Below are 20859 nucleotides of genomic sequence, written 5' to 3'. Positions count from 1 at the left end.
CATTCGAATTCTTTTCCATCACTTCAAAATTTGCATGTTAAATTTAAAACTATGACTATGTTCTATCTCTCTAAACTTCATGTCAAATTAATATTGTCAGTATTCCCTAAATGTTCTCTTGACCTCATTTGGCTTTCTGGTTGTGGGATAACAATTTTGATCGTGAGAATGAGGAGAGATGAGGAAAACTGTTTAATTGCAGCATAAAATATTCTGCCACAGGGAATGGTTGAGGCAGAGAAGTGGTCTTTTCAGGAAAATTTGGATTAGTACTTAATACAGAAGTGGAAACAAGTGAAAAGAATGGAAAAATTTGGTTTTGTTTTAGATCATTCTCAAGAGTTGGTGCAGATTCAATTGGATGCATGGTTGCTTTGTGTGCCAGAAGCAAAAATCCATAATGCAGTGTGATTTTGTTGTTTTGCTTTAATAAATCTAGATTCTCCTCCATGGATAATAGCTGTGCATAATCAAAATTAAACTATAGGAAACCGCCTCCAGGGTGTTATTTGTTGATGTGCATGACCTGAACATAAATTATAGGATACTTGCTATGATTTAACTTGTGATAAGCTTAACCCTTATTTTAATGTAACTCAGCAGTAGAAAATGTTCTTCAGATTAATATTTCAACACTTTATATTTGTAAATATGTTCCATGTCTGTTTGTTGCAATAAGTTATCAATTATGTGAGATATTTTATTTCAAAATTTAATCTGAAATTTCTTTCTTTATTGTTTTGTTTCTTAGTGCATTTCTCATGGAGCTCTTGAATGTGCACGAGCAATCTATGCACATGCACTCCAGGTCTTCCCAAGCAAAAAAAGTGTGTGGCTAAGAGCTGCCTACTTTGAAAAGAACTATGGCACCAGGTACTATGAAGTTGAAATGTTATACCAGCATCATTGTGCTTGGCAAACATGGTCAGAAATTAACCTTGCTATATTTAGTATAAGAAATGCTTTATGTTGGGCTGCCTAATTATTATTTACAGACTGAATCCACTTGCGGTTTTTGCATGAAAATAAAGTAGGAACAAAGCTGCTACCATCTTAGATCTTGGTTGACCTACAATAAAATGATTTAAACACGTTTGAGGTGGTGTTCTATATTCTCTATATTTCTCTTATGTGTTCAGCTGCTGTGATACAATTTCTCATTCATGATGCACTGCAAATCAATCAATGGTACTGTAGTTTTCTCCTGAAAGGGAGAACAATGCATTTTAATGAAGTGCCTTTGACCTGTAACATTATTTTCTTTGCAAAGATGATGCCTGACCTGCAGTGCGTTTCCAGCATTTTCCAATTTTCAGATTTTCAGCATCCAGTTTAATTGATTCCCTTGGTAATTTGACCCAGGGTGTATGTCGCTCTTCACAAGAGAAGCTAACATGCTTGGTTTAAATTTGTTGCTTTCTAATTTTCATGTATATTCTATATTTGGATTAGATGAAACAGTCCCATTACTTTAAAAACTGGAGAAGAGACTCCTTTGAATTCCCTTTCACCCTTTTGATTTAGACTCAATTCAAGGCATGACCTGGCATAGAATGGCAAGTATCTTGTCATGAAACAGTTTTAAAAGATGTCCCTTCCAAGCCAGTCTAAGCTATAATTTGGGTTATATGAGCCTAAATTGCTCAGCTATTATAAAGCTGGACTGTTAACGTTACCACGGAAGGTGGTTTGGGTGATCCAACACCTGGATATGCTCTGCCATTTCCACACTGATACCTGGTGTTTTGTGGAACATGGAACAATCCAGCACAGGAACAGGCCCTTTGGCCCACGATGCCTATGCTGACCATGATGCCAATCCAAACCCAAACTAACCCTATCTGCCTGGATGTGGTCTTTATCCCTCCATTCCCTGCCTGTTCATGTGCCTGTCTAAATGTCTCTTAAGCATTGCTATCGTATCTGCTTCCACCACTTCCCCTGGCAGCGTGCTCCAGGCACCTAACGCAATCTGTGTAAAACAACAAAAACTTACCTCATGAATCTCCTTTAAACTTTCCCCCTCTCATTTTAAAGCTATGCCATCTAGTATTTGATACTTCCACCCTGGGAAAAATACTCTATCTACCCTATCTATGCCTCTCATAATTTTATGTACTTCTGTCAGGTCTCCAACACTCCAGAGAAAACAATCCAAGTTTGTCCAACCTCATAACTAATATTCTGTAATCCAGGCACCCTCTCCCAATCCTCCATATCCTCCTGTAATGCGGTGACCAGAACTGCACACAATACTCCAAATGTGGTCTAACCAAAGTTTCACACACTTGCAACATGACTTCCCCTCTTTTATTCTCGGTGTCCTGACTGATGAAGGCAAGTATGTTGTACACCACCTTTACAACTCTATCTACTTGTGTTGCCACTTTCAGGGAGCTCTGGCCTTTCATGTCAAGATCCCTCTGTTTGTCAGTGCACCTAAAGATCCTGCTATTTACTGTATACTTTCCTCTTCCATTTGACCACCCAAAGTGCAACACCTCACACTTGTCTGGATTAAACTCCATCTGCCATTTCTGCACCCACATTTCTAACTGATCAATTTCCTGCTGAACACTTTGACAGTTTTCCTCACTCTGCCAATTTTTGTGTCGTCCGCAAACTTACTAATCAACCCATCTGGATTTTCATCCAACTCACATCACAAACGACAGAAGTCCCAACAGTTGTGGAACACCACCAGTTACAGACATCCTGTCAGAATAACACCCCTCCACCACTACCCTCTGTCTTCTATGGCAAGGTCAATTTTGAGTCCTATCTACCAAGTTTCCATAGATCCCATGTGCCTTGATCTTCTGGATTGGTCAACCATGAGATACCTTGTTGAAAGTTTTTAAGAAGTCCATGTATGCAACATCCACTGCCCTACTATCATCAGTCGTCTTTGTCACCACCTCAATCAAGTTTGTTAGACATGACCATCCCTGCACAAAGCCATGGTGGCTATACCTAATATGTCTGAGCTTTTTTGACCCATTACTTTTGAACTTAATTTGACCCATTACTTTCGAACATTTATTTAATAAATGTCCAGCTCTTGGGAAATTTTCAGACTACATGAAAGCAATCAAAGTCAATAAATGATTGAGTGTACAGATTAGCTTATGTTTGCTATATTTTGCTTCCTAGGAAATTGTCAGTATACAACCACATTTGTAATAACTTAATATGATAAATGGCCCAGCAAGAATTTTTTATAAGTAATGACTTGTATATTTTTTTAACTACAAAATATTTTAAAGACTTGGGACAGAATGGGAACATGCAGTGTGGATACATTCAAAGCATTTGTGGATGGAGCAAGTTACAAAAGATTGCATTAACATGTATCAAATTAACTGTCTACCTAATTAATGGATGGCTGCAAATAAATTTCAATATAGTGAAAGTCTAGGGAGCTGCGTACGTGAATAAAGGTTATTTATTGGAATGGTATTGATTCTGAATGAGTTTTCTTGGATTATCCATGAGAGGAATCATAGTTAAATAATATTTTTTTTTCAGGGAATCCTTGGAAGGTCTTTTGCAGAGGGCTGTAGCTCACTGTCCAAAAGCAGAAGTTCTTTGGTTAATGGGTGCCAAGTCCAAGTGGTTAGCTGGTGATGTGCCTGCAGCCAGAAGTATTCTTGCACTTGCCTTTCAGGTTTGTCTGATTTGAAGATTAATGTCATCGCTGAAAATATGAGACTATGTTTTAAATGTCTTAAAGATATATTCAAAATTACTCAACAACAAAAGCAAAATACTACCGATGATTTTGAGGTTTGACCATTTCTCTGGAGAGGAAAATAGAGTTAATGTTTCAGGATAATAGTCATTTAGATCTTTACTTGAAGATTTAGTGTCATACAGTTTTACTGTTTTCAACTGGATTAATTCTTTTTAACTGTCTCTCTCTATCCCTCCTCTTCCACTCTTCTTTCTTGCACTGCTGCCTTAACTATCCACTTTTCAACATCCACATAGTAAGGTGGATTAGACTGCAGGATTCTTTGACTAGCTACCTACCTTCCCCCTCGCCCCTTCCATCATCAATGGCTAACCTGAATTTAAATTTTGATTGGAGAAAAATTTCATAACATGAGAAATTTTGATTCATGTTATGTATCTCAGGATAAGCTTAAAATTTGTTCTACTAAAGCATGTAGAATTGGAGCAATAATATAAATGTGAGTTGTGTTGCATTTTGCCAGCTGTTTCATGGTCTTCCTTTGAAATAATTATGAAGTACTTTTGAGACATTTCTGAAAAAAAAGTTGAGGCACTAAATAAACTTTTTTGAAGTGATTTAAAAAAAACACTGCAAAATTTTTCATAAACCTATTTCTGATGCATTTTGCTGTTTTTTTTGTGTAATAGGCTAACCCTAACAGTGAAGAAATTTGGTTGGCAGCTGTTAAGCTGGAGTCTGAGAACAATGAATATGAAAGAGCACGAAGACTTCTGGCTAAAGCTAGAAGTAGTGCTCCAACAGCAAGAGTAAGTAAATATCAAACATTTTCAAATAAACTTAATTTCCTCTGGGGTGGAAGCACTTATAGTAACTGCAACATACTTGTAGACTCAATTAAAGAAAATACTTCCAAGCTCCCTTTTTAACATTTGATTTATAATAGTCACTACAGCCATTTATCATCGCTATTGATGACCTGTTTTCAGTTTTTACATGCTTAAAAAGCAACCTTTGTTTCAATTTCCCACTTAAAACCTGTGTCTGGTAGAAATGGAAAATTTGGATCCAAGTACTAATTCCTTCACATCTACTTCTTTGATATCAACATTGACCAGAAACTAATTGTTCAGGACTCGCTTGTTAGGAGGTGATTGAATACTCCCCACTTTTTGAATGGATACAACTGCAACAATATTTGAAACTCTATTTGCTTGATTGGCAACCCAACCCTTACAAGAAACACTTACTCCCTCCTCCACTGCACTGTGGCCATATACTACCTGCAGAATAGTATATATTAGCAGCAATTCATCAAGTGCCCAAACCCACAGCCTCAACCATCTTGAAGGTCTAGGCCAGTATATACCTGGAAACCTCACCACCTCAAATTCTCCTGTAAGGTGCACACTTCCCCGACATGGGCATTTTTCTCTGTTCCATCGCTGTTGCTGGGTCAAAATCTTTTAATCAAAAGGGATCACTGGGATCTTTTGTATAAATGATTGCAAGGACTAAAGTAGCTAGATGATGCTGCCCTTTGAAGGGTAACCAGAAATGGGTTAAAAATGTTAGCCATTTTTAAAATTTAAAATATTATGAACGTTTATAATTTAAACTCCCTCTCGATCCCCAAGTTCAAGAATCAACCTCATAGATTTTAACCACCCTGAAATAACTCTGCATCTTCCTGAAAAATGTAAAGACAAAAAATTGGAGCCACTGCACACAGCTTTGCAAAAGTTGGATCTTAAATTCAAGATCATCTTTGATTTGGCTACATAATCTAATAATTTATTTGCTTATCAAAAGCAAGTAAGTAATTCTTACAGCAGATACCAAAAACCATAGATTTCTCTTTCAAGTTTTGTCATTTCATGTTTGTTTCCTGTTTAATGGCCTAGATTTTGCAAGTTGTTCATCATTGAGTTAATGGTGGTTCACAGAATACGTGCCAGAAATTTCAAGATCATAGTGCCAGTGTCCAAGTACTAAATTTGCTGGCTGGGAATTGAGAGCTATTTCCTAGCTATGTTCCAAACAGCAGCAGAACTGAAACTTATTGATGTTTGCCAATATTATGCATCAGTGATAACCTGACCCCAATCTGAGAGCCATTCCTGTCTCTGCCCCCCCCCCCCCCCCACACACACACACACACACACACACACACACACCAATGCATGTGCGGAAGTCTCAGACCTATTGCCTTTTTCCAACAACGTGGTATTTGTTTACATGCTATAGCAAGGAAGAATAGTTGATTTTGGCATATAATATCATGAAAAATATAAATGATATCACGAATGTCACTCGCATTTAGGCTAAAACCTGATGATGACTTATTTGCCATTTCTCATCTCACCCAACAAAGCATCGGCACAGAATTAATCACAAAAAATCTTTGGAACATGGGAATTACAGGCCAGTAATCCACCTTTTGGTTTCCAGTTGGCTGAGTGCATGCTAATTAAGGTTTTGATTTTCCAGCTGAAATAAAGCAATAATTACTGATGATTCTTCTATATGTTGTAGGTATTCATGAAATCTGTGAAATTGGAATGGGTGTTAGGAGACATTCCTCGTGCACGTGAGTTGTGTGATGAAGCACTAAAACACTATGAAGACTTTCCAAAGTTATGGATGATGAAAGGTCAAATTGAAGACCAGGTTGAAAATATAGAGAAGGCCCGTGAATCTTATAATCAAGGGGTGTGTATATTTTGTCACTTTTAAATGTACATTAATTAAAAAAGTAAATATTTAACAGAAATCTATGTAACAGGCAATAGTTTTGATCTTTTCTTCAGAAATACACAAGTTGTCTATTCTCTAATCTGAATTCCTTTTTGGCGAATATTAAAGTGATATCCAAAAGTCCATAAAATAATTTTGTATTTTATATACAGCTAAAGAAATGTCCCCATTCCAGTCCTCTTTGGTTGCTTCTGTCAAGACTTGAAGAAAAAGCTGGCAATCTTACAAGAGCAAGAGCCATATTAGAGAAAGCACGCCTTAAAAACCCACAGAATCCGGAGTTATGGTATGAAAAACAATGTGAGACTGTAATCATCAACATGACAGTGACAGATGTCTGCGTGATTTAACACAATTTTCTAAAATGGTCCATCAAGATTTAAGTTGCTTCTGTTTAAAAAAATATTCAGTTGAAACCAGACTGCATTTTGTGTTACTTAAACCATTTCATTTATTGAAGCCTTTGTTTTTCTGTATTTTGTATACAGAATAACTGCCTGTAAAATATTTCTATTGTGCCAGGTTGGAATCTGTAAGACTAGAATACAGGGCTGGTCTGAAGAATATTTCAAATACATTAATGGCAAAAGCTCTTCAAGAATGTTCTAACTCTGGTAAGTTATTTAAAAGTACATCAGTATTTAAATAGACTACGTGGTGCCTTTACCTAATAAACACCAGAAAGCTGGTCACCATTTTGGTATGTTAATTTGCTTCCATTTTGTTTTAACAAATGCACTAATTTATGTATAAAATTGAGCAAAACATGTCAGCTTATGTAAATTATTGACATTGTGGAGCCTAATGTTCTCTACATAAAGATTTCTGTTTACTTAAATTTGAGAGAAATATCCATATATTTCTACCAATAGTTGCATGTTGGAGTTTGCTGACTTCCTTTGCACAGCTGTAATTATATTTTGTTCTTGTGATGCATTGTCCTGTAGCTAGAGTGTTGGACAACAAAACAACAAGGCTTGCTATGATTGGGAAAATCCTGTTTTTTTGCAAATTCGATCAGTTGCAGATCCTATTTTCCTTTGCCATTTCCCTCCGGAACAGTTGAAATGTGAAACTGGTAATTGAAGTGGGAGGTTGCAGTAATTGAACCTGTGCTATAGCACCTGACAGCAGAGCTGCTTTTGCAATTACACTCACTTCTCTCCAGGCAAAACAAATATTCTTTGTGTTATGGGTTAATCCCTTTTTTTGGAAAAGAAGTCCAATAGTCATCATCTTTTAAAATGAGTGTTTTGGTCTGGATTTTAGAGTTACCACAGAAATTTACAAAAAACAGCTACCCACAAAAATCTAGTAATCTCTGTGGTGTGAACTTCCCTTTTTCTGACATTAGCTTAAGGGAATCCTTGTTTAGTAACTGTAATGCAATTTAATTTTTTTTGTAAAACCTTATACAGACCACAAATTAAAAATTTGAGCTTGCATATAAGATGATATAAAAGTCTAAAGCTGATGATAGATTTTAAATTATTTTATATATTATAAATAAGGGAATTAAGTTGGTGCCAGAGCATGGCGATTCTTTGCAAGCTGCTCCCAGCAGATCTATTCATTACGTCTATTATAATCATTCTACTCTTTTACCTCATGTATTTATGTTTTGAAATGATCTGTATGGATGGCTTCTAAAACTTAAGTTTTTTGCTGTATATTGGTACATATGACAATAATAAGCCAATTCCCCCGATTCCAGTTACAAGGTGCCATGTTTTATTTTTATTGGAGGTTGGTGTCCACAGTGACCATTTGGGCAGTGACCTTGGCTTAGTTCACCATTAAGAAGTCTTTCTCAAAATGTCCATCTTATTGTCCAGTAGTCTTATAACAGTGGGATAGAAGCTGTCCTTGAGCCTGGTGGTTTGTGCTTACAGGCTTTTGTCTCTTCTGCCCGATGGGAAGGGGGAGAAGAGAGAATATCTAGGGCGGATGGAGTCTTTGATTATGTTGGCTGCTTTACCAAGGCAGGGAGAAGTGGAGGCAGAGTCCATGGAGAGGAAACTGGTTTCTGTGATGTGCTGAACTGCATCCACAACTCTCTACAGTTTCTTGCAGCTGCCATTACTAAGCCATGATGCATCTGGGTAGTATGCTTTCTATGGTGCATCTATAAAAATCAGTGAGGTCAATGGGGACGTTGCCTAATTTCTTTAGCCTCCTAAGGAAGTAGAGACGCTGGTGCGCTTTCTTGGCTGTGGCATCTACATGGTTGGACCAGGACCGACTATTGGTAGTGTTCACTCCTAGGAACTTGAAGTTCTCAACCTCTTGACCTTGGCACCGTTGATGTAAACAGGAGCATGTTTCTTCTTTAGCTTTAGTTCTTTTGCCAATCACTTCACCTTCGTTCTCTGTCCCCTTGTTATTGATGCTTCTACTAATTGGAACAATTTTGTACTCTATTTTGTGTGTTGATATCCTTTATGATTTTTGTATCGGATCCACTCACAATTCCCTCTATTCTCCATTCAATCCGCATAGCTGAAGCATGTCACCTCTGGAATCTTTGAGTTCTTTGTTTCTGCACCCTCTCAAAAGCCTTCACTTTCCTAAAGTGTGGTGCCAAGAACAGAACACAATATTCCCAATTGTAGCAGAACTATGGGCCTTGAGTTTCATCATGACTTCCTTGCTTTTCTAACCACTTTCTCAACCTGCCCTGTTATTTTCAGTGAACTATACATTTATATCCCCAGATCTCTCTGTTATTGTACCAGTTTTGGAATTGTCACTTTTAGTTTATATTGCCTCTTCTCATTCTTGCCACCATTGTATTTGGGTTGTTCTGTTATATTGAAGATGTCATATAAATGGAAAGTGTTACACATGACCTCTTTATGCACAGAATATTTTAAATGTTTTCATTAGATTTATGGATTTCTGATTAGTCTGACAGAATGAATTCTGGAAACTAACTGCAGTTTGAACAAAATGTGACAATGACCAAGGAAAATGCGTGTTTAAAGATAATGGTTTCCATAATGTGATTATTCCTCTTTTGGCCTGTTTTGTATTTATTTTTGCCCTAGGTACCTTAAGAGTTGAGCTAACCTTTTTGTTTTGTGAAGAAATGTGTAAGCTTGGATTTAGAAAATGTGCCAATTTATTTGCAGCTTTTCACCTCTCCTCCAATTTGGTCTGATGAGCAATAGCACAAATGTTTGATTCGTGTTCAGCACTTAAGCAATTCAAATGCCAGAAAGCCTAATTTTTTAACTTGGTATAAAGTGGCAACTTGAGTTGGATGTAATGTGCAGAAAAAATACTAAATCACACAACAAAAGCAAATTAGATTTTCACATCCAGGTAAATGGAAACTTTTTTTTTGAAAAATATTTATTCACAATAGCATGAAGGTTCACATTTTAGTCAATATTTTTAAATACTGAAATTTGTTCCTAATGAACTGATTCAGTTTATATTTTGGCCTTCCCACGAGATAATATAAGCTTCCCTGCTGGCTTGGTAATTTTGTCCACTTTACCTTGTCATTATGTGGAATAACTGGTTACACTTGGTTGCATTTTAGAATGGGTTTTCTTTAATTTCCATTGGAAAGTTGGTTTGCTTTTGCTGCGTGTAATTTAATATGAGCGAAGCAACATATTTACAGTGATCAATCAAGAGCTCGCATTCAAAACCTCCCACAGTAAGTGACCCATTTGGAGTTTCTAATGTGTGGCAAAAATGTATTTAACTTGATGCTTGGGAAGCAGCAAATATCAGTTGACACATTTTTTGTTTGACTGTTACCTGAACATTCCTTCAGGTTTGTTTAAGATCGATGATTGTGTTAAAGTTTAATTGCAGTATAATGTGAATTAATTTTAAGATTTAATTTACTCTTTGGATTCTTCAATTAGCCTGTCACTTGAGTTCACAGCTGCCATACTAATGATAGCGCAATCGCATTCTTTCAGTTTGGTTATCTTGTCTTTAAGAAGAAGTACGATTATAAGAAGTTGAATATGGAGGGATGAAGGTAATAGCAGAAAACACAGTAGCAATGTCTAGATGTACTGGTTCAGCATAAATTTATATTTCTTTTAATTTATGACTAATTCATGCCATGTACTAGTAGCATCCAGATCTCATTAAAATTGAGGAGTCTGTGGTTCTGTGGAAAATTGAGAGGTTTTCAGAAATGTTGTTATCTAATTTTATTTCTGATATTCAATAAAATTTGTGGATGGAACAGTAATTAGAAGGCTACATGAAGGAGCAGAGCAGTGAGATCAGCCAGATTGTTCTACCAAAGAACTTCAACAGAGTGGTCTCCTGTGCTCTCAGAGACAATAATTTGTTTTGGTTACATGGTACAGAAGTTGTTTTTCTATTTAAGTGTAGGTTAAAGGTAGTTATTAAGTGCAGTAGGAACAGTGCTGTAATGATTTGTCATCACTGATGGATAGAATTTGTACTCAAGGTGCCAGGTGTCCATTAAGCTTATGAACGTTTGCACTGGAACTAGAGAGAGAGAAAAGGTGTACTTCTCATACAAATTCCTTATCTTAGTAGACTGAAGATTTGTTAAGATATCTTTATTAGTCACGTACATCAAAACACACAGTGAAATGCATCTTTTGTGTAGAGTGTTCTGGGGCAGCCCGCAAGTGTCGCCATGCTTCTGGTGCCAGCGTAGCATGCCCACAACTTCCTAACCCTTATGTCTTTGGAATGTGGGAAGAAACCGGAGGAAACCCACGCGGGGGGTGGGGGAGTAGGAATGTACAAACTCCTTACAGACAGTGGTCGGAATTGAACCTGGGTCGCTGGCACTGTAATAGCATTACGCTAACTGCTACACTACAAGTCTGAACCCCACCATTTGTGCCCAAGACGTGGCATTAACCTGCTGCTCAAGTCCTCATTGTACAACCTAAGCCAGTTTCTGCTGGCTTTTAAAAGTTGGGCTTCGTGGGTATTGGCATTATACCAATCATGTCATTTTATTTTTAAACAGTGGTCCTATTGATTCTTTGCTCGAGCAGTTATCTGACGACATCACAGCTTATTGCGGTTTACTTTGTTCAAGCAGTAATGGTTATACCTAATGGAGTATAATTGACCAATAATGTAAACTGTGAAGAATATAAAACTGTAATAAACTAATTAGTCTGTCACATTATTACATTTCTTTTCCATTAAAGTAGATTTGTGCCCATTTTCTGCCATTTAATCTTATGGGTTCTATGCAATAAAACTATTCTGTTGTTAACCACTCATCTAACCAATCCATGAGCTGTTGCAAAGAAAGCAGTACTTTCATGTATTCAGATTACAATTTAGAGCTTTTGATCAGTTTCTGTTTACTCCGTCCTTCAAGGTGGTTGCTCAAAATAAAAACCCTGTGCAGCTTGTGGATCTCAGAATCCAGGTGAAGGGCCTCAACCCGAAATGTCGACAGTCCATTTCCCTCCATGGATGCTGCCTGACCCTCTGAGCTCCTCCAGCTGCTTGTTTGTTGCTCCAGATTCCAGCATCCACAGTCTCTTGAATCTCAGTATCTGTCTGGAATGCAGTAGCTTACAACATCATCAGAAATAAAAGCAGTATTTGCTGTGAGCTCTGACATTTATTGAAATCTAAGCTATTCTTCTACCTCCAAATCTATGCTGTTAAACCACAAGAATGTTAGTTTTATAATTTCATAATTCCCTGCATCATTTTAAGGCAAAAAGATCTTAATCACGTATACAACAATTTTGCCTGGGTGAGATTCCAGTATTTGCAGTATCCAACATAGGCCCTCTAAGTAGAAGAATTATTGTTTCCAAATGCAACTTCAACTGTCAAACTTAAATGTCATTCAGCAAAAAAACATGCAGCAGTAGGACGAAGTACTGTAATTTCCTCACGTCTCACAAACCTTAGTAATTATGCTGATTGGCTTAGCTTTTGGACAGTGGCATATCAGAATGCTGCAGAGGTGAAAGTGTTCAATTGACTACTATCAAATATCTCAAATACTTAATCAAACAACTCTTTTTTATTTTATAACAAATTTGGAACCAATGATAACTAAACAAATTAGGTAACTTGCCCAAATTTCAGCATATTGTTAATGAATGCTATTTTTTCCACTTGTATTAGCATACAATAGTGTTGAATTTCCACTGGGATTTCCAGCCTAAGAATTCCTGTAAAAGTTCAATCTAAACATTTGAGTTACACAAGTGCAAGGTTCATGGTTTGATGTTGAAAATTGCAGCATGATTCCCTCAAGCAAATATCTCTTATTTAACCTGATTAATTAAAGATTTGAAATTCAAAAGCTTTGAGTTCTGAGAATTTCAAGGTCTTGTTGACAAATGCTGAATAAGAGCTGCTGCAGTCCTGTGAGGGGAAACTTTAACATCCAGGTTGACTGGAATGTTATAACTGTTGCTGACTCTGGATCTGAGACCCCACCAGAATTGTAGCTTACATCATCTTAAATGAAAAAGCAGAACATTAAATTTGGCATAATGTAGATGCCAAAATGTAGCATTTTTTACAAAACATCATACAAAATAAGGGATGAAAAGACATTCATAATTTTTAATTACATGTTTACACTATTTTAAATTAAATTTGGAATTTTTTTTGCATTGAGCTAAGGAGAGAAGTCTTTGTGAACTTTATATCCAAGGCAATCAGCTCATTCCTAAATTAAAATGTCAATGAAGATATTTTCTAGCGCCAATATTTTTAGAAGGAACTGCAAACTACAGGGGAAGGAAAGGGAGGGGGGAAAAGGAAATCCAATCACAATTGTGTAGATAGAGACAAAAAGTTGGATTTGGAACTGTACCTAACTTGTGATCTATTGTTAGTTTGGTGAAGTAGTTAGTGGGTCAGTCTTTAAGTGTGTGTAAAAAGCTGATAGTTCACACATTATAAATCACCTGGATTTAGGCACGAGTGATTAGAAATCATGGTAAAAGCTATGTTCCAAAAATTCTAGTGAGCAATATCATAAGATATGGAACTATCAATGTTGCTTCAATTAATAATAAACCATTTTGTTCCATTAAGTGTCCAAATGTTTCAATTGTAGGTATACTTTGGGCTGAAGCAGTTTTTCTGGAAGCAAGACCACAGAGGAAGACCAAAAGTGTTGATGCTCTGAAAAAATGTGAGCATGATCCTCATGTCCTCCTGGCAGTGGCAAAGTACGTTGACATGTTTGTCCTTTTGCATGGTGGGGTTAATGATTGTGTTAGCAATGTTGTGTGATCTCATCACATTGTCAGAATTGGCATTGTGGCAAAATGAGCCATTTGTCTATAGTGATGTACTTGTGTAAATACAGTGCAAATATGGATCTGAAATGACCTGACAAAGTATTGTTCCTGAAATAGGAACTCAATCCATTTCAGTTTGGAATCTGGTTGGACGTTAGTTCTACATTTGCACTATGTAAAGTTGGAACAATCATTAAACAGTAGTGTAAATGTACCACAGGAATAATAGTAGGGCATGTATTTAAAAAAAAATTAGGGGATGAGTAACCTAGAAGCCTGAACAAATGGTCCAGACATAATTTAAATTACCCAAGTGCCACAGTGGGATTTTAACTCATTTGAAATCAAGTAATTAACTTGAAATAAAAAGCCATTATCAGTAATGATGAAACTAACAGATTATTGTGGTGCCCTTGAGGGAAGGAAGTATGGTGTGTTTGTCTAGTTCAGCATATTTGTGGCTCCAAAGTCCCAGTGATGTGATTGACTCTTAATTGTCCATTCAAGTGGCTTAATCTGCCATTCAGTTCAAGGGCACGTGGACGTGGCAATAAATGCTTGCCTTGTCAGCCACACCACATCTGTGCAGGAATTAAAACAAAACGTGCAAGGTAAGATGTGTGCACAATTTTACAGAAGACACCAGACCAGGAGTGTGTTGAAATAGTCGAGTTTAGAGGTAACACAACGTGTTTGAGAATTTCAGCAGAAGATGAGTTTAGATAAAGGCAATGTTGGTGCTTCTACAGAAGTAGAATTTGTTGAAGATCAATATGTTGTACAAAACATGTCCTGTTGTGAATGACAACAAGGTTATGAATGTTCTGATTGAATTTTAAACAATTGCACAGTGGAAAGTTGATTTGACTTTAAAGTTCCATAAAATCTTTAACCTGAAAAATAATTGCTATTTAAACTTACCAGTTTTTCTGTGGAATTCCTTAATCTGATTACCTGCTCCAGTGTCCTTGATGTTGTCATTTGCACTATGTACCTTCCCTTCACTATCCAAGCAATTAATTTCTCTGCTCAGTCTTTCAGAAGATCGGAGAACAAGAGATTATAAAAAGCTGACTTCATTTTTTTTCCTTTTTTTTGTATTTCAGATTGTTTTGGAGTGAACGTAAAATAACCAAGGCTAGAGAATGGTTCCATAGGACTGTGAAGATTGACCCTGATCTGGGAGATGCTTGGGCTCTCTTTTACAAGTTTGAGTTGCAGCATGGCACTGAGGTAACTAAAAGTTTATCAATGCAGCTATTGAAGAGTTCTATAGTTAAAGCTTGAATAAAGTTTTTGTGTTTAGTTCAGTCAGAGGTGTTTGTTTTTCAGTTTTTGTTCAGGAAAATCAGGTAATTTTATATATCTGCATTTTGAAAGATGTGGCATTCTTGAAGTAAATTGAATGTAAATGTAATTTCTGCTTGGTTCATATTGCCAGCACACAGATTTGCTGGTGGGAAGAATAAGATTTTCCAAGTAAGCCTTAAGGGCAGTTTTCTCTCTTTTTTAAAAACTCATTAAAACTGAAAAATTCAAATCCTTTTTTGCATTGTAACCTGGATTTTTGAAGGATTTCATTAACTGGATTTTGGTAGGTTGCATGGGCCTATGCTCTTGTTACAAACGGGTCTTTTCTGTTGCATGAGTGAGAGGAGAAAGCTAATGAGGATCTAATAACCTAATTAGATGTGTAGTCCATTTTAAAAGAGCCTTCTGGCTCTGATGTATAAAAGGAATAGGACATGAAAATTAGCATGGCCCAAATATGGAGTCTTGAAAGAGATATGAATGCATAAGCAGCTTACTCAGTTGAAAATATTGAATAAAACATTTTGCACATATTTTTAATATGTGCGTTGTATTATGTGTTGCAGCGTATTACCAGTGTGGGGGGGGTAAAGTAAGTATGCACGTCTTGTAGCATTTTGTAAAGTAGGATTTAGGCATTTAAAAATTCTGAAGTAGGCCCAGTGCCCAGTCAGCTAATTACTTTTTATCATTAGCGGTGGGTTGGTAAGGAAAAATGGAGATCTGTGTTGTACAATAATAAAGTTGGCTCGCTACCATTGGAGAAGCACAGAAAAGTGAACAAAAGTAGTATGGCAGTGTAGTTGCATAAAACATCTGAAGACGGTATATTGTTTTCACTGGTATATTGTACGACTTGAGGTTTATAAAATCATTAAGGGCAGAGATGAGATGAATAGCCACAGTATCCCCGCGCCCCCCCCCCCCCCAGGGTAGTGGAGTCCAAAACTAGAGGGCATAAGTTTAAAATGAGAGGGGAAAGATTTAAAAGGGACCTGAGGGGCAAATTTTCACACCGAGGGTGATACGTAAATGGAACAAGCTGCCAGGTGAAGTGGTAGAGGCAGGTATAATTACAACATTGAAAAGATGTTTGTAAATTGAATGAAAGGTTTAGAAGGATATGAGCCAAACACAGGCAAAGGGACGAGCTCAGGCAACTTGATCTGCATGGATGAGTTGGGCCGAAGGGCCTGTTTTCTGTGCTGTATAGCTCTGACTCTATGACACTATAAGTAAAATCTGTAAAATAGTCACTGAGGCAGCTTACCATGTTCTCGGGCACCAGTACAATAGATGCCTTTTTGAAGCAGGTGGGAACCTCAGACCACAGAGTCAAGAGGTTGAATATGTCTGTAAATATTTTAGATATCTTTATTAGTCACATGTACATAGAAACACACAGTGAAATACATCTTTTGCAGTGCTCTGGGGGCAGCCTGCAAGTGTCGCCACGCTTCCGGTGCCAACATAACATGCCCACAACTTCCTAACCCGTATGTCTTTGGAATGTGTGAGGAAACCGGAACACCCGGAGGAAACCCACACAGACATGGGAAGAATGTACAAGCTCCTTACAGACAGTGGCCGGATTTGAACCTGGGTCACTGGTGCTGTAATAGCATTATGCTAACCGCTTTTCCAGCCAGTTGGACTGCACAGATCAGTACTTGGCCAGGTATGCTGTCTGGATCAGATGCCTTTCGTGGTTTCTCCCTCTTGAAGACCCCAGATGTTGGCCTCAGAGACTGAAATTACAGGGTCATCCGGAGATGCGGGGGCTTGTGTGGGTGTGTCATAATTTTCCCTGTCAAAGTGTGCAGAAAAGGCATAGAGCTCATCTGGGATTGATGGGTCATTGCCACTTTGTGTAAATAACAAACTAGTGATTATTTTTGCAATACTGAACACTTGACATAATATAGGCTAAGTGTATAACTCTTTATATAAAAGGGTATCCTTCCAAACTTAAAGAATCCAGGGCACCTGACAACTTAAGTGCTGATTTAATAATTCCAAAGTATATTTGGTGAATTTAAGATAGAGTACATAACTTTTTATTTCAATTTTGTTGATTTTATTAAACTGAAATGCAAAGCTCCCCCTTTAGAGCAGAAACACCACAACTACTTGTAGGTTAAAATGTAATGCTCAAATTCAAGGGGGCTAATATGTCACAATTTGTGGATGTTTCCTCTAATGTGCTTTTTGCATCAGTTTGGATGATTTTTCAGTAAAAGATAAGTCTCAGGTGAACTCTAGTCCATTTCCTCCACAGGAACAGCACGAGGAAGTAAAAAGACGGTGTGAAAATGCAGAACCGAGACATGGAGAGCTGTGGTGTGAAGTATCCAAAGACATCAGGAACTGGCAAAGAAAGATTGGAGAAATTCTTATGCTTGTAGCTGCTCAAATAAAAAATACATTTTAAATGTTTCAAGATATTTGTGTTTTTTTTATTATTGGAATAGTACTTCAGTGCAGAAGTCTGGATCTGTGCTCTGTCTTCCTACCCAATGTAATTTAATTACATGATATTTATCCCAATTCCTGTGACATTTTCTGCTGGGTAAAAGTTTGTGTAATTGTGTACAATACTTTTTAAAAGAAAAAAAATGAATGTTATCCCTGTGTTAATTGACCAGTGGGTAATTTTTTTTTGAAAAATCTAATAGCTTGATGCAGGTTAGTGTAGTAGCTGTTAACTGTTAAAGGTTATAAAATATGAAGTTAAATACAATTCGTATTGATCTTATGAATATAGAAAACAAAAATGACAAGAGAATGTGTGAAGTATTTCAATGTTTTGTTGTCTAAGCAAGTTGTTTTAAATTCCCTTTTATCTGTCAAAGGACATGTAAGCATGTTTTCTTTTTAATAAAGTTTAAAGTGAAAATGATTGCATTTAATGCTTAAACTGTCTGCTTTTACAGAAGCTCTCCACACTGCAGGATTATTTAACCATGTAACTTGCAATACAGCTAGTTGTCCTTTTAAAAAGTAATCATGCAGTACTGATGAAGGCATTTTCAGCTAACTTATAACTGTCTCAATCACTGTTTGTGACCTACATAACTTGTGATTGGAATATCGATATGGGGCTAGATAACTGTTGTCAGCAAATGACTTCAGAAGCCGTGTATTGAGTGAGTATACATTAAGTGAACCTACTCTATATCCAGAGTATCTGCACCAAGTGATGTTCCACCTGAATTCATGGTATATATTGAAATCAAACCAGGACAAGTCATTGTGAATGCTTTTTATTTTTCAAAATCCAGTTACAAAAGAACTGGTGGTTTGTCTTTTCCTGTTAGATTGTAGAATACCAGTTTTTAAAAATAAATGCTTGGGTGCAGCAGTGATGCTGGAATTGGAAGGTAGTTTTTACATGGGTAAACCTTTATTTGAAAAGAGACACTTTTACATTTGTAAATTAAGAATATAGTAATGTCATCATTCTTGGCATAAGCCATATTCCATTTATAAAAGCATGATGTCAATTTTTCTTTACGTATATTCCATGAGCAATAAGTCTGAGGGTTTTAAGTTCGTTCCAGTTACTCAACATGCAATGGCAGGAAGCCCCTAAACTGTGGCCTTTCTCCACATTGCCTCTGCAGCAAATACACTAAACTTCAGCCTTGAATCTACCAGTTCACAACATTCAGTCACGAGCAGCTCCTTGCATTATAAAACCAAGTTTTCAGGTAGATCAAAGGGCAGCAACATGTCCAATAAAGTTTGGTGCAAGAGAGTGTGAATTAATGTAATTGTTGAGGTGGAGTAAGGCAGGGGAATACACACAACCTGAGAGGGTTGTGAGGGGTAGAGGAACAGAAGAACCTTTTTAATCACTATGCCAATATAAGAGAGACCTCCTCAGATTCTTCAGAGCAGGTCAAAAAGATGATTACAAAAGCAAATGGATCTTGAAAAGTAAAACAAAACAGATTCTGGAAACCTGAAGCAGAAACTGCTGGGGAATCTCAGCAGGTCAGGCATTACCTGGGAAAGAGAGCTGATGTTTAAGTGGATGACCTATCATCAGACCTAGGAGTTGAATGTGTTTTGTGTTAGAAGGAAGGTGAAGAGAACAATGGTAATGATCACTAGATGAAGTAGAGACAAGACTAAATGACACTGAAGCTAGTGGTGCCCTCTCAGAAATGGTGGTTAATTGCAGTGGATCTGTCTGTAGGAGGAGATTAATAAGGACAGAAAATACTGGAGCTGTGAGATACAAAATGCTACAGTTGCAGTTGTCTTTTGATCTTTACAACCTTCCCCTTTTTCAGCAGTTTAAAATGTACAAATTATAAATTCTGATGAAAGGTCATCAAATGTGAAAGTCTAACACTTTCTCTCACCACCAATGCTGCCTGACCTGAATGTTTCCTGCATTTTCTGTTTTTATACGGGATACTTTCTCAATCAAGACATTGAATACGAGAGGGAACTTATCCTATTACTGTATACAGTACTGGCTTGAATACAGTATACAATCTGGTCACCATGTAATGGGAAGGGGGATGGGATTATATTGGAAATGGTGCCAAGCAGATGTGGCTAGGAGTGGTAAAATTTAACAGTGAGAAAAGATTGGTTAGGCTGGAGTTGTTTTCTTCGGGCAGAGGAAGCTGAAGGGAGGCTTAACTAAGGTGTATGAAATCTGAGGGCCCTAGATAGAATAAATAGAAATCCGTAATGGTACAGTGCTTGAACTGACAATCAAGATCTGAACTCAAGTGCTGTCAGAGCACCTGAGAAATTTAAATTTGCTTAATCTGATTTATATTTTTTAAAAAATAGTCTTAGGAATGATGACAAAAATACCAGATTATTGTAAATGCCTATCTGGTGCACTAATGCCCTTTAAGGTAGGAAATCGGCCATTGTTATGCATCTTGACCTAGACGTGTCTCCAGACCCAGTAAGATATGATTAACTTTAACTGCCATCTGAAATGGCCAAGCAAGTCACTAATTACTATAATTTCTGTGTAAAAACTAGACAGACCACCTGGCGTTGACATAAGCCCCAAATTTGGCCATGGCAAAGTTTCTCCCATTTGACCCTACAAGATTCTCAAACGTTTGAACTATCCCACAGACTAATCCAACAACAGTCTGATATAGTTGTACTTGCAGGATTGGATCTTGAACTTAATAAATCAGACTCCTCCATCTCCTAATCTGTATAACACCACAATCTATAACCTCTTAGCCAAATGTAACTTTCACTACACTGTTCAAGCCAAGAAATAAACTCTGGTGCAATAAGGAGTGTAGAAAGGCATGCTGGGAGCAATACCAGCTGTACTTAACTATGAGGTGCCAACCTGGTGAAGCTATAACACAGATCTAGATGCTTATTAGGCAGCAAAAAGATGGCATGGGCTACAGCAGTCCAAAACAGTTGCTTACCACATCCTCGAGGGCAGTTAGGCATTGCCAGTACATGCTGGTCTACATCCCATGAAGGAATTCTTGTCATCTGTGTATGTACATTCCCAACACCCTCCTTAAAATTGCACTGTTTATGTTGTATTGCCTTCCCTTATTATCTCTACCAAATGTATCAATTCATCTTTGACTAAGTTAAATTTCATCAGATATTTGCCCATTTGACCTCTCCATTTTTGTTCAGTTTTTAACCACGCTCTTTGCTCTTTCATATATTTCTGACTTTTTGTGTCATCTGCAAACTTTGGTATATCTCCTGTATACCTAGTCTAAGTTATTAATGTATCTAAGAAAGAGCACTGATCTCAATACCAACCTAGGTAGTTCCCCAGTGTCTGTAAAGTAACTCCTCACCATTCTATGTTTAGCCAATTACATAGTTATGCTG

The 20859-nt window shown here is 37.2% G+C and overlaps 1 protein-coding gene across 1 annotated transcript in view; it reads left to right on the top strand.

The window, feature by feature from the left end:
- prpf6 (PRP6 pre-mRNA processing factor 6 homolog (S. cerevisiae)) overlaps positions 1 to 17909 on the top strand; it is a 56938-nt gene extending 39029 nt beyond the window's left edge. Inside the window, exons 13-21 of the mRNA XM_052031173.1 lie at positions 752 to 873; positions 3529 to 3667; positions 4384 to 4503; positions 6230 to 6406; positions 6604 to 6737; positions 6974 to 7065; positions 13509 to 13623; positions 14802 to 14928; positions 17285 to 17909. Of these exons, the coding sequence (XP_051887133.1) occupies positions 752 to 873; positions 3529 to 3667; positions 4384 to 4503; positions 6230 to 6406; positions 6604 to 6737; positions 6974 to 7065; positions 13509 to 13623; positions 14802 to 14928; positions 17285 to 17437 (1179 nt within the window). The 3' untranslated portion in view covers positions 17438 to 17909. The remainder of the gene's footprint in view (positions 1 to 751; positions 874 to 3528; positions 3668 to 4383; positions 4504 to 6229; positions 6407 to 6603; positions 6738 to 6973; positions 7066 to 13508; positions 13624 to 14801; positions 14929 to 17284) is intronic.
- Positions 17910 to 20859: the final 2950 nt, after the last annotated feature.

Source organism: Pristis pectinata, chromosome 16 (genome assembly GCF_009764475.1).
Source record: "Pristis pectinata isolate sPriPec2 chromosome 16, sPriPec2.1.pri, whole genome shotgun sequence".
In the NCBI taxonomy this organism is placed as follows: Eukaryota; Metazoa; Chordata; class Chondrichthyes; order Rhinopristiformes; family Pristidae; genus Pristis; species Pristis pectinata.
This window is presented reverse-complemented; position numbering and strand designations above follow the sequence as displayed.